We start from the raw sequence: 14,570 nt of genomic DNA, 5'->3' as shown, positions 1-14,570 counted from the left end.
AGAAACTCACACCGGCCATGATTCTTTTTAAAGGTAAAGTGCAGGTTAATTTGTATTATGTATTTTACTTTATATTTTGTATTAATCATTTTTATATGAATAGTTTTGGGTTGTGGAACGAATCATCTGAGTTTTCATTATTTCTTATGGGGAAATTCGCTTTGATATACAAGTGTTTTGGATTGCGAGCACGTTTCCGGAATGAAGTATGCTCGCAAACCGAGGTTCCACTGTATATAGATATATAGATATATATATATATATATATAGATATATAATATATATAGAGAGATATATCTATACTACTAAAAGGCAAAGCCCTCACTGACTCACTCACTCACTCACTGACTGACTCACTGACTCATCACTAATTCTCCAACTTCCCGTGTAGGTAGAAGGCTGAAATTTGGCAGGCTCATTCCTTACAGCTTCCTTACAAAAGTTGGGCAGGTTTCATTTCGAAATTCTATGCGTAATGGTCATAACTGGAAGCTATTTTTCTCCATATACTGTAATGGAGTTGAGCTCGAAAGCCGTGGGGGCGGAGTTTCGTGTGACATCATCACGCCTTCCACGTAATCAAGTGAACTGACTGTCACCGCATGCGTAGAAAAAGGAAGAGCTCCAAAAAGCGCTGAAGAAAACATGCATTATATAATTGAGAAGGCAGCGAAACAATAAGAACGGCGAGTGACATATACAACCATATTCATGAGTGCTGCTACTTCGGAAGCAAAGCACGGTGTAAACCTAAAGTTTAAATTAAGTTCATAGACAGGCTGCCGCTGGCGTTTGTCATGCCCACGGGTAATGCGGGATACAAGTTTAATGAGAAAACGCAGGATATAAATGAGAGTTTTGATCACTTTGTAACTAAGTTAAAATTGCAGGTGAAGGGCTGTGCTTATGCAAATTCCGAGACTGTGTTTGTGGGGATTGACAGTTAAGGCGGGTGGGGGAGTCACGTCATCATCTCCCCTCCCATTCACCTCATTTCGCTCTGAGCTGAGCTCCACGGCTAACGCCGTCTTACAGAAGTGACTTTGTGACGCTGCCACCAAATTCTCACAGAAAAATCCACAAGTTAATACACAAGCAGTCTCTAGAGTTTCTCCACACTGAATCCTCCAGGCACTACTTACAAAAGGTTACATTGACAATCGTGTTACGTTATTTTTAAAATGTTTCCTTTTCTTAGCACAAGCACAGCTGAGAAGCTTTGATGCATGTGCTCCATAACGCGTTAAAAATAACGCATTTAATCACACTTTGCATTCCAAGCAAAGGGGAACTTCTGTCAATGCATGATTTTCTGGTACACTGATTACATTGATCAGCACTTCCCGATTCATTTTACCCTCGCACCCCCTTGGTTTGAGAAGAAGTATGAAAAAATATGAGGTTAACACAGAAAAACAGATCACCAATTGAAGCTTTATGAATAATCAATTCGCCATCAATAATTGTTTTGGTAAAGCCATACTCAGTGTAATCCTCCTTCCATTTTATAATTTTTCCGCCACTAGCCATGATTAAATGAACAGTAAAAAAGTAAGAGCGAGGGTGACTTATTCAGGCAGGCAGGAGACAGCTCAATAGCTCGAATTTGGATATAAGTAGGTTCTATTTAGTCGCCAGAAATATCTTTGGTAGGAATGGAAGTTGAATTTAGTCTTTAAATTTCTATGGTAAAGAAAAATTTATGCAATGATGACTAAATTTAACTATATAAAGTCAAAACTTGTATATATAAAGTCATTCCCGAATAAATAAAGTCAAAACTTGAATATATAAAGTCAGCGTCGGTATATATAAAGTCAAAACTTGTTTCTGAATATATAAAGTCAAAACGTGAATATATAAAGTCATTCCCAAATATATAAAGTCAAAACCTGAGTATATAAAGACGGCGTTGGAATATTTAAAGTTAAAACTTGAATATATAAAGTCAGCGTCGGAATATATGAAGTAAGCGCTGGAATATCCATCCATTTCCCAACCCGTTGAATCCGACCACAGGGTCACGGGGGTCTGCTGGAGCCAATCCCAGCCAACACTGGGCGCAAGGCTGGAACCAATCCTGGGCAGGGCACATGCATCATTTTCAAAACATTAACTGAACAGTGTTTTTTTAAGTTATTTTTCTGAATACGTTTTTGTTAACTTAGTTCAGTTCAGAGTCGTTTCAATCAATAGATTTTGACTTTGACTTTATATATTCAGGGGTGAGTTTATAAATTCCGTCGCTGACTTTATATATTCAAGTTTTGACTTTATATATTCCAGCGCTGACTTTATACATTCAAGTTTTGACTTTATATATTCCGATGCTAACTTTATATATTCAAGTTTTGACTTTATATATTCAGAAAAAAGTTTTGTCTTTATGTATACCGACGCTGACTTTATATATTCAAGTTTTGACTTTATATATTCTGGCCTTGACTTTATATATTCACAAAATCAATTTATTTGCCTGTTTGGCACCCCATAGTATATGTGTGTGTGTATATATGTACACATGTATGTATATATATATATATATATATATATATATATATATATATATATATATATATATATATGACAGCAACACTCATGACAATGACAAAACAATTACATTGTCAATCATGTTACGTTATTATTAAAATGTTTCCTTTTCTTTTTACTTCTCCGCTCCGAAGCGCGGGTATTTTGCTATATATATATATATATATATATATATATATATATATATATATATATAGATATAGATATAGATTGATATATATAGATAGATAGATAGATATGACAACAACACTCATATCAATGACAAAACAATTACATTAACAATCATGTTATGTTATTTTTAAAATTTTTCCTTTTCTTTTTCATAACTTCTTTAACACACTACTTCTCCGTTGCGTAACGTGGGTATTCTGGTAATTATACATAAAAATAATGGCTTGCCTTAAAGTAATACAAAGAAGCACAATATAGCAAAGTAAAAAAATTATTTTGTTAAAATAATTACAGTTTTTACTATATATATATAGTCACTTGCTAGAATAATGATAACGTACTAACAGCAACAAACACTTTAAACAGTTTCCATCCATCCATCTTTAAATCTGGTAGTCCACTCCAGTGTTACAGAAGGTCAGTGCCTATCATGGCATCACCTGTGAAGGTTAGGAGCCGACACTATACAGGGCGCCAGCCCACCACAGAACACAATGACTTGCACATGCACACAGACACTTATGGGGCCAATTTAGAGTTACCGTTTAACCTAATCAGGGCGTGGGAGGAGATGTCCATGCAAACGCGAAGAAAACATGCAAACCCTACACAGGATGAAACCAAAACACTGGAGCTATGACTCAGAAAGTAAACCTCTGTACTGCCCATTAAAAATTATTATTTAAATATTATTATTATATATTCTGACATATATTATTGTTGAATTAGGATTAAAACCACGAAGAGTCATCTCAGCTTCTCAACTATGTGCAATAGGGTTATAAAATCAATTGTGCAGAATATCAATAGTGATGATCCAACCCTATCTTCATCCATTGAGCCTGCTTTTTTGTCACAGTTTCACAGGCAGCAGAAGATTATGCTAAAAACACACTCATGAATGCACCCACACTTAATCACCCCCACTGTGGTGCCAGTCAACATCCTAGCATATTTATGGCATGTGGGAGGAAAGACCCCTGTGAGCACTGGGAGGGCACACAGACTGCAAACAGAGTGCATTGTGACTAGGACTGAAAATACTGTTTTGGTGCAACATTATTACTTACTGAATCATCTTACTGTCCCTAATAATAATAATAATAATAATAATAATAATGTAGCTTTACAATTATATTTTTAAAGTTTATCAGGCTACATTTGATGTATGAAATTTGCAATATTAATGGGTCAATGATCACTATACATTTATTTCTGAAGCATATTTCATATCCTAAAGCAGTTCAAATTTCTCTACAAAAATCACAGTATACTGTAGCTTAATAATAATAGCAATAATATTAATAGCATTAATAGCAGTAGTATTATGTGGTTATTACAGTTGTGACCAAATGGCTTTGAGTAAAGGTGAACAACACCACAGGTTTTTGATAAATCAGTAAATTGGAATGCTGCTCATAATACCTCCAAGTGTAACGCCAACTCCCAGTGGCTGCACTGGGCAGTACGAAACAAGTATGATCTTTCATTAAATTTACATAAGCAGCATGGAATAACATACATGTCATAATTTGAAGAGCACAGATCAAGACAGACATTGCACAGCAATTTTGTTATACATAAGAGTTCAGTGTCAGGGCACATTTCTGAGCAACTTTCTTTCAAACAGCGTTTACATAATGTGCACAGCATAATGTAACTGGCATAGTCTTAGACACATCCATCAATCCATTTTCCCAACCCACTACCCACATATCCAGAGTTCATAGCAGAAAATTTGCAGCATTAAATTAACTCACAGAAGTCCTTAAATTAAACATGCATAGTAGACTTCTGAGGTTCTATCTACAATTTCGGATAACCAGGAAGTGCATGGCACCAATCTTTATACAGTCACATTGATAAAGTCATGTGGTGCACATTCCCAGTGATCACTGGATAGAAATATCATGGAAACATATAGACAGAAATGTGTTGCTGGAAGGCAGCATCAATCATCATGATTATTAATTATCCTTTGAAAGTGAAAACAAAGGTCACCATCATGTTCTGCATATTACAAACTTCTCACAGGAACCACACTGGCCATGCAAAACTGCATAAAACACCATGAAAACGTTTAAAAGAAGATCAGATCACAAGAAAACTAGTATATGTTCATGTAAAGAATTGCAAGATTTTTTTAATGCAACTTCTTGTTGGAGTTTTTGGATTTTTAATTATTTCTCATTTTAAGGATTCTGATTTTTGTGTGTGTGTCGTGGCGGGGGGTATTGTATTGGGACTGTTGTGGATTGACTTTCAGGCAATTTTTTTAATGCTCTTTGTAGCCTTCCATTTTTATTGTGCTGTTTTTTAAATAAATCCTTCCTTTATAATATTTTTTATTTCCCCTTTTCATTACAAGCCAAGGGTTTATGGTTATCCCTTCTCTTCTCATTTATTGAGTTACAGTTATGTGTGTTTTATGTTTTACTGCGGTTTTGTTAATTTTAAATGACTATTTCTTATGTCTTCTATTCTGATATTATTTTTGTTGGTTTAATATTTGATGTTATAATTGGGTATTGTCCCTTTAAATCGAGTTCTGTTCCTGTTTTGTATGGGTGGAGCCGCAATAGGTAGGACCACCCTGACATTGCCACTCCTGAGCCTTTCCTCAGGCTAATTAAAATGAGTGTAAATGCTCAAGTGAGGGAATCATTCATTGTTGAGTTTTGTAAGCATCGCTTTTTCTGTATAGTTTTTTTCACTTATTTTCTCTGATTGCACCTTAGGGACTCATTTTGAGACTAATTAAAAACATTTATGGTACATAGAATGCCCAGTGGGTTCTTTTGGGTTTGATCGCCTGCAAGTTTTTGTTGTTTTCTCCAGCTTATCTGGATTTTTTTTCTGTCCTCCTAGCCATCTGACCTGATCATTGTACTCATCTTTAGAGATTTAAGAACCAATTCTATATACAAGGACTTCACTTTCTATTAATTATATATCTATGTTATATAAATGTGTATTATGTATTTCTGTATGTTATTTATTCACTTTAATTCTAAATCAAATTTTAATTAGTTATTCTGTGCTTGTAGCTATTTCATTGACATTTTGTAAAGTACTTTGAGCTACATTTTTTGTATGAAAATGTGCCATAGAAATACAAGTTATTGTTACTTGCTGAAGATTTCCTCTTAGGCAGCTCCTTTGTGCTTCTATTTGCTCTGTTGAGCTTTTGTGGCTTAATCTCAATTTTTTTATGTCAATAAATCTTTGATTTAGAAAGATTCTTTGTTGTCCTTTTTGTTCACAAGCTGGAGGTTTATGGTTGCCCTCCTCTTTTTAGAGCATTCACTTTATTTTTTGTAATATTTATAGTTGTTTTGCCATCTTCCCAGTTTTTAAGTCATCAGGTGCCTTAGAAGCCTGGCAGAAGTCCTTGTCCTGGGCAGGCCAGGTACATTTTTGCCTGTTTTCTAGCTTGTTTTGGAGGCTTCACCTATTTTGATTTGGAGGAAACTCCATTTCATGACACTTGTTGTGGACCTTTTGTGATGTTTTGATGAAAAATATACTTGTTTTTTCCAGCTCCCCAGCTCCCTACTTGGGCTGAAGCCAACAGGTATTATTTGGGACCTAGCTGGGTTGGGGTGAGGCACACTGAAAAGATCAGTGAAAATCCTGGCCTGTTTAATTAGCACCTTTTGGAGGTTTTGCACTTATTTTGTGTTGGAGGAAGCTCCATTTTACGATATCTAGTTTTAACTGGCCATAGTTCAACTATTAAATAATGGACTCATATTGCTATACTGTGTTTTATACTAATCAATTTCAGAGCTTTGTTTTCCTGTCAGTTTAAATAAGTCTGTGTCTTTACGCATCATTAATATGCAATGTAGCCAGTCATTTTCTAACCATGATCGAGGTGGGTCCTGGAGCTACCACAGCCAGCCTGGGGCACAAGGCAGGAACAAACCTTGAACAGGTCACCAGTCCATTGGAGGTCAAACACACACACACACACACCAAGGACACACTAGGCCCAATTTAGTATCGCCAATCCACCTAACTTGTAAGTCTTTGGACTAGGAAACTGGAGCACCCAGAGAAACCCCACGCAAACACGGGGAGATTATGCCAACTGCAAAGTATCAGTGCTACCACCGTGCTGCCCTATTATGCAATTATTAATTTATAAAGTTTTTATTTGTATCTGTCAAAGTTCAGATGCAAAAAAATAAAATAAAATAAGATACCAGGCCTGCTCACCAACTTTGCGGAAGTAGCACATGCCCCTTGTGTCTCTGTGGGTTTTTTCTCCGGGTACTGCAGTCTTCCTCTCACCCCCAAAGACAAGCTCATTGGTTTGATTGGTGACTTTAAATTCCCCTCATCGAATAAACTTGGGGGTGAGGGAGAAAGTGGGCTGCGTGATTAAATAGTGCTTCAACCACATTTGATTCCTCCCTTATGCCCAGTACGGCCAGGACAGGTTCCAGCAAGCTGTGACCCTGAACTGAAATAAATTAGATTAGAAAAACCGATGGATGGATGGGATGGATGAATTATTGAGAAATTCATTTACAGAGTGACATAGGATTGCTTTCAAGAATGGTTGACAGCCACACGAGCTGATGTGGGTAGTACACAAGAAAGATACATCAGCAACACCAGTCTCCAAAGGCCATCATCAATTCTCCACCCTCATTAATCGAACACTGTTCAGCCTAATTAGGCACTTAAATGCATACATTTGTTAACTGACAAAAGGAGCCATGGCTGCCTCCCCTCCTTACTCACCTCACTGCACTGCACACCAGCCTCTCTTTCTGTGCTTTGCCAAGCTTATCTTGTTTTGTGCGGTGCATATAAATCCATTGATCAAGTCTGCATCCCATTCTCCTCCCCACACTCACTTTATACATAATGTTCAAGATAAAAAAAGCCTCACATAATCTCAGCAACTCATTGTAGGAGATGCCCTTCTTGCTGCATATGACACACCTGCCAGTCTGCAGGTACAAAATACCTAGTAGTGGGTGAACACTCTGGTTTATGGAAGTGTAGGCTCTAAGCATATAAACATTTACATTATATTCAATTATTTTGCAGACCTTTACAAGTCAGAGAGAGAAAAGATTTCTTTTTTACCCCATGTAAGCCTTTCATTTTATATTCAAACATTTCAGTATCTCAGTGGTGATTTGATTTCTTCCTGTGCAGGTGCATCCATCTTCTCACTGCATTTGCTTTTTCCAGTTTTAGGGATGGCATTCCCATTAAGGTATCCAGATTTTGATTACTGCACGGACTTTTTCATCAGTGTATGTAATGCAAAAGACAGGAGTAAGGATTAGAATGAGAACTTAGAGATGTGATCACCTAACTAAAATTATTATGATTTTCATTTGTTTCCAGATAGTTTGGAATCTATTTCAAAATCTTGTTTATAACACGCAAAGCTTTAAAAGGCATTACACCATTTTACAATGGTGAGCTCCTTGGCACCTTGAGAATGCAAAATACGAGATCTATCTATCTATCTATCTATCTATCTATCTATCTATCTATCTATCTATCTATCTATCTATCTATCTATCTATCTATCTATCTATCTATCTGTTACACAGTGCCTTTCATATCTGTCCATTTGTCTGTCTGTCTTTAAAATGCTTGTTTATAGCAGACTAAAAAAGGAATTTTCTTAATATTAAATGACAAATCAGTGTGAAGAATTTCAAGACATATGGAGAATAAATGATGTTTTATGCTCTGTTGAAGATAAATATTTGTACTTCCAATCATAAAATCTTTATGGAAAAATTGATTCCATGCAAAAAGTTACAGGTTGTCTTTTATATAATTGTAAATAAAGGTTTATTTATAAAATTTACTGGAGATTAATTTTCAAGGGAATAGGTAATTCTGCTTATTTCTCTGATCATGCTAAAGAGGACGTGATCAAGCAATTCTGACTTAGAAGACGTATCCATACATCAATTCCTTTTCTAACCATCTTATTCAGGTAAGATGTGCAGGGTCGTGCCAGTGCTGGTCTTGGTATCATTGAGCAGAAATTTGAAAGTTGTGGGTGCAGAAGATTAAGGATGGATTGAAAAACAGAAGACTATGAAATATTTTGCAAGTTATTTTTTTAAATTTTTACCTTACTAGTTAATAAAGAGGTTTTTCTGTTGTGGTGAATGAAATTCCTTGTAAATGTTTAAATCTGTTCAGAAATGCGCTTACTTTGGCACATTTGTTTCATTACCCGAAAGCAGATAAAGTAAACATTGTGGATTTAAAGTCCAATACTGCATTTATTAGTCAACATTTCATCAACTTATCCATTGGCATACCTTTCTTATGTATCCATTATGTTTGCAGCACACTATTTAATTCACTTCAGTTTATTTTTTTATAGTGCCCCTATAGTACAACTCAGAGAACTTGGACAAATTCCCATTTTTAACACAAAGACAGACATATTTAAATCATACATCACTTACATGAACACGCAAATTAGGATGATCACATCGTAAAACAGAACAATTTTAATTTGATTAACATAAACATTTTAGTTGAAATATGATCAGTTGACAATGGAGGAGAAAAAAACAAAATCTCAGGATAAAATAAACCTTTGGGAATCCACAGTGAGTTACAATGCAAGGTCAAAAAATACAAAGCAACATAGACACAGTAGGAAATATGTAGCAGTACGGTTAAGACTCTGAAAAAATGCAATAATTTTTTTACGGTTCGTCAGTAATACTTTAGTTTAGGAACTGGAAAAATGCATCTATTATTCATTCACTATTATGTAAAAATACCTTAACCAACACTTCTTTGGGTCTTCATTTGTAAAGAGTCTGCTCATATCCAAGCCCAATCAGTGCTAAATGACCATAGGTGACCATAGGTGACAACAAAACTATTGAAGTTGGTGCATAAGAGTAAACTAGAGGCGGGGCCAGAACACCTTGAAGGTGTGGCCAAAGGCAGAGTGATGTTCAGTCATTCAAAGCCATGGACCCAACAGGAGCCCGACAATAACTCTACGACAACAGGATGACCGAGTTTTTAGAAAATACTTTAGATCACAGAACTTTATGGAGTGGATGCTTGTTCTAATAGTACAGAAGATACTGTACATGGGCAGCTGGGCGACAGACAACTCGCTGAAAAGACAACTCAGTGACAAACAACTTGGCAAAAGACAACTCAGCGAAAGACAACTCGGTGAAAAGTCAAATATTGTTATCATACAATTACAATCAAAACAATTTATGTAAAAGATTAGCAATTTTGATTGCAGAAGATAATGTAAGATAGAGTTTGTTCCATCTGCAGAATAAAGTTCGTTTGTCAATTATATAAATTTATTTTCAACATTTTAAATCAGGTTGTCATTTAAATTTAGTTAAATAATCTCTTTGAACCTAACTATTACCTAACTAGTCAAGGATGTCGCCAAGTTGTATTTCGTCAAGGTATATTTTTCCCGAATTGTCTTTCGCCAAGTTGTTTTTTTGCCGGGTTCACCGAATCAGAACATACATTGGTTACAGTAGTAAATGATTTCTGAGGCCACACATCTTTTATGTTTTCTTAGACTTGAGTGCAGCACCTGACACCATAGACCACAGTATTGTCATAAATCATCTTAGACAGTGGTCTCTAGTATTGTCTTAAGATGGTTTCAGTCTTATTTAACAGATAGAAAATTCTTGGTTAGTTGAGGTAATTGTAGTTTGGAGGCCTATGATACTATATACAGTGCACCACAAGGATCTATTCTGGCCTCACTGATTTTTTTCAATCTACATGCTACCAGATTATGTTGAAAAACAAGATGAGACAAGTAAAGGATAATCTAATCTAATCTAATCTAAATAACTACCACAGCTATGCAGATGACTTTCAGCTTTACTTATCGATAGAGCCTGAAGCTTTAGGCTGTCTGACGTAATATCTTAATATATATTTCTGCATGAATAAGTAGCAATTACCCTAAGTTAAATATATAAAAAACAGAAATCTTAGTTGTTGACAAAAATGGAGATTAAAAGGGTATTAGAAATAAACTTGATCCCTCTGCAATAAAAAGCAAGCTGGAAGTAAAGAATTTAGATGTACTCGTGGACTCTGACCTAAACTTAAAATCACAAATTACTAAGACTGTATTTTTCAACCTAAGGAACACTGCAAAAGTTACACCTTTTATAACAATGCAAGATGCTGAGAAATTAATTCATGCTTATGTTTTCAGTCGGCCAATGCACTCCTAATTGGACTACCAAAGAAACAAATCAATTGGTTGCAATTTGTCCAGAATGCATTCGCACGTCTGAGCCCATCTCACCAGTTTTAGCGTTGTTACATTGGTTACCCGTGTCCTTTAGAACTGACTTTAAAATACTTCTAATGGTAGTTAAAGCTGCCCTTTCCCATATTTTGGAGTTCCTGTGACCTGACATTGCCAGACATATTTTTAGATCTGCTGAATATTCCAAGAGATAAATATAAAGAAGTGGTGAGGCAGCCTTTTGTTGTTATGCACCAAAAATCTAGAAAACTTTATCAACAGACGCATGCCAGGTTATTACCACAGAACAATGAAAAAAAAAACCTGCTAAAACCCACTTTTTTAATTTGGTCTTTTTTTTCATAACTAAATTTTGGTTGTACTCCTTATAGACTATACATTCATCTATTATCCAACCCGCTACATCCTAACTAGAAGAACACACTAGGGACAATTTAGAATTGCCAATGCACCTAACCTGTATGTCTTTGGACTGTGGGAGGAAACCAGAGCACTGAGAGGAAACCCACGCAGACATGGGGAGATCATGCAAACTCCACGCAGGGAGGACCAGGGAAGCAAACCCGGGTCTATTAACTGCGAGGTAGCAGCGCTACCCACTGTGCCACCATGCCTCCCTAGACTATACATGCACAGAAATATCATATTCTTCAATTGATTTGAAATGACTACTCTCCTCTGCTTTCTCTTGTTGTTTTTCTGTGGTGGTATGCTGCGCCACCACCACCTGATCAAAGTCCTGTACAGCCAAGTCAGATTTTTGAATAAAGCCAGATACCCCAACTGTTCATGAGACCTACTGCATTGAATCCTCTAAGATGAAATCTAAAAATCAATAAGGAATGCCTTGAGGACATTTATGTTAGGTACAAATTCTCAGTGGGGCTGGGGGGTCTTTTGTCTTTGGAACCCCAGCATTCTTTTTTTTTTTTTTTTTTTCTGCCCATCCTGGTCAACTGACCTCATCATCGGATTCACATTTAGAGAATTAAAAAGAAATAATTCTATATTTAAGGAACCTATTACTCTTACTTGTATTTCTAGTTTATGTAAGTGTGTATTGATTTATGCTGTTTGTGCTGTTATTTATTATTACCTATTCTGATTTGTTTTTTTCTTTACTTGTAACTATTTCTTTGAAATCTTGTATGAAAATGTATATAGAAAAAAATGTTGTCGTTGTTGTTTCAGAACCCCAGCTAAAAGGCATCGTCAGTCGCTTATACTGCAGACCAGGATTTTACCTCCAGATGCACCCTGATGGGACATTGGATGGCACAAAGGACGAAGGCAGTTCGTCTTGTAAGTTTTATGTACTTTGCAATTTTTCCGAATTCTTTTTTCATCAATAAAGCTACTAAACAAATTTGTTTTTACAATACTTTGAAAAACAAAATATGATTATTAGGTTTGTGGTTTGGTCATTTACTGATCTGTTCATGCTTATGGAGATTTTATTCTGTTTACTGGTGTCTAGGAAACAGTGGCCTCATAGGCAAAGGTGAATAGACAATTTAGTAATCAGGTAGGAGGTCTGAGCTGAAAGGATTAGGAAACTAAAATGGATGATCTGGACAAAGCTTGGAAAACCACATGGATAAGTTCCTCTTCTATTGGCTGTATTTTAGTGTCCAAAGCTGGAACTGTCGGCTCTTAAATTTCTGATTAATAGATGTAGTTTTCACAGTAGTTACATACTATGCTTGAGATCTTTGGCTTATCGTAACTAAAGTTATAAAAAATGTTTGATTTGTAATGTGGACTGACCAAACTGCCATACCTTGCCCCACCAGATGGTTACCATTCTGTAGGGATCAGCTAGATGGATGGGCTTCGTGGACAGAATGAGTGCTGCTCCCTGCCTCAGGGGTAAGGCAAGCATAATGGAGGCACAATGGGCCAGTGCTCCCCTTCTTTGTGGGGGAACTACTCCTGGGTCTAACCAAAACAAGGACTTGAATTCGGGAGGAGGCGGGCAAGGCCTGCCTGGGAAGACCGGAAACGAGTGAAAAAGGAAGGAAGGATTACATCACATTGTTTTGTGCTGTGTTGGGCTGATCGAAAGAAGCCTGTTAAAGTGCTTGTGAAAATAAAATAACTTTATTTGAACCCCAGAATGTGATGCTTCAGCTGGGTCTGGGCTTTGGAGATCTGATATGCCCCCTAGTGGCCACTGATCATACAAGCAAATGCACTTTTTTTATGGTACATGCATACAGAGGATTGTGAAAGAATTCAGACCCCTTCACTTTCCACACACTTTATTTTATTTTGTAGTAGGATTATTTTTAAAAGGATAAATCTATCATTTTTGCCTATCAATCTACATTCAATAACTCACAATGACAAAGGAAAAACTTGTTTTCAGAAAGGTTTGCAGATTTATTTAAAAACAAAATCTCTCATTTATAGACATATTCGGACCCTTACTTGAGTACTTTGTAATTACAACTTTAGGTCTTCTGGGGTAAGTGTCTGCAATTTTCTTTTTCTTAAAGTGCATTTATTTCTCTTACTACATAAACTATTACCATTGATGTATTTTCACAGAGGTCAGTGGTGATTACAGATACTTGTTCCTGCAATGCACTTAAATGCGACCAGAGTTCTTTCACATCAAAATAAAAACCCTGTCCTTTCTCAGGGTCACTCATGCTAATCTGAGTTTATGTACTGACAGCAAACAATGTCAGAGTCTAACATGTTTAGTGTGGGGATCAAGAGAAAGACTGGAGTCAAAGGACAAGACAAGAAGAGAAGGGAAAATAAGAGAGACATCAAAGTTAAATCGCAAAACAAAAATTACAGTGCTGTTTCTAGAGCTATGAATCAGAAATCAAAAGAAACACGATTCACTAAATTTCGACTAATCTTGGATACAAAATGGCTGTTGAGATGACCATCTAACTTAATGTCATGATTGTAGAGGCCATACCCTTAGCAACCAGGACCTGCATCGTGACAACAGAATTCACAAAATGGCGGTGGCCATTGTCAAAACAAAAGTATATGACTCACAAGAGACAGTAGAACGGAAATGAAAATAACTGTAAGACAAAGAACAGACTAATGGTCGAACGGGCAGTCAAGAAGAGCTGGTAATACTGTAGTTTATATATATATCCTAATTACAGGGTCACCTGGAGCCAATTAACTCTGGGCAGGGCGCACACACTATGGACAATTTAGAATCGCCAATGCACTTAACCTTTGGGAGGAAACCAGACATGGGGAGAACATGCACACTCCACGCAGGGAGGACCCGGGAAGCAAACCCGGGTCTCCTAACTGTGAGGCTGCAGCACTACCCACTGCACCACCGTGTCTCTACAATGTGTTCTACTAAAATAACTTCACTTTGAAATGATCAGAAGAGACGTTTTTCTCTTGATAATGCATACTTCAGTATAACAATTCAGTTTATAAATCATTCATATTATTTTACCAAGTAATATGCCAAATATGCCACACTGCCTATAGTTGAAAAACCTATTTACAGATGCTTTATAAACATAAACTAGACATTAAGCCCGTTACAATAACGGGCGCTAGAACAGTAGTGCATAAA

At 36.4% G+C, this 14,570-nt stretch overlaps 1 protein-coding gene across 1 annotated transcript in view; it reads left to right on the top strand.

Annotated features, from left to right (window-relative positions):
- fgf11a (fibroblast growth factor 11a) overlaps window positions 1-14,570 on the top strand; it is a 476,711-nt gene that overhangs the window by 294,987 nt on the left and 167,154 nt on the right. The window contains exon 2 of the mRNA XM_039746927.1: window positions 12,194-12,304. Within this exon, the coding sequence (XP_039602861.1) occupies window positions 12,194-12,304 (111 nt within the window). The remainder of the gene's footprint in view (window positions 1-12,193; window positions 12,305-14,570) is intronic.

Source organism: Polypterus senegalus, chromosome 3 (assembly GCF_016835505.1).
Source record: "Polypterus senegalus isolate Bchr_013 chromosome 3, ASM1683550v1, whole genome shotgun sequence".
NCBI lineage: Eukaryota > Metazoa > Chordata > Cladistia > Polypteriformes > Polypteridae > Polypterus > Polypterus senegalus.
The sequence above is the reverse complement of the archived record's forward strand: the minus strand, read 5'-3'. Positions and strand labels throughout refer to the sequence as shown.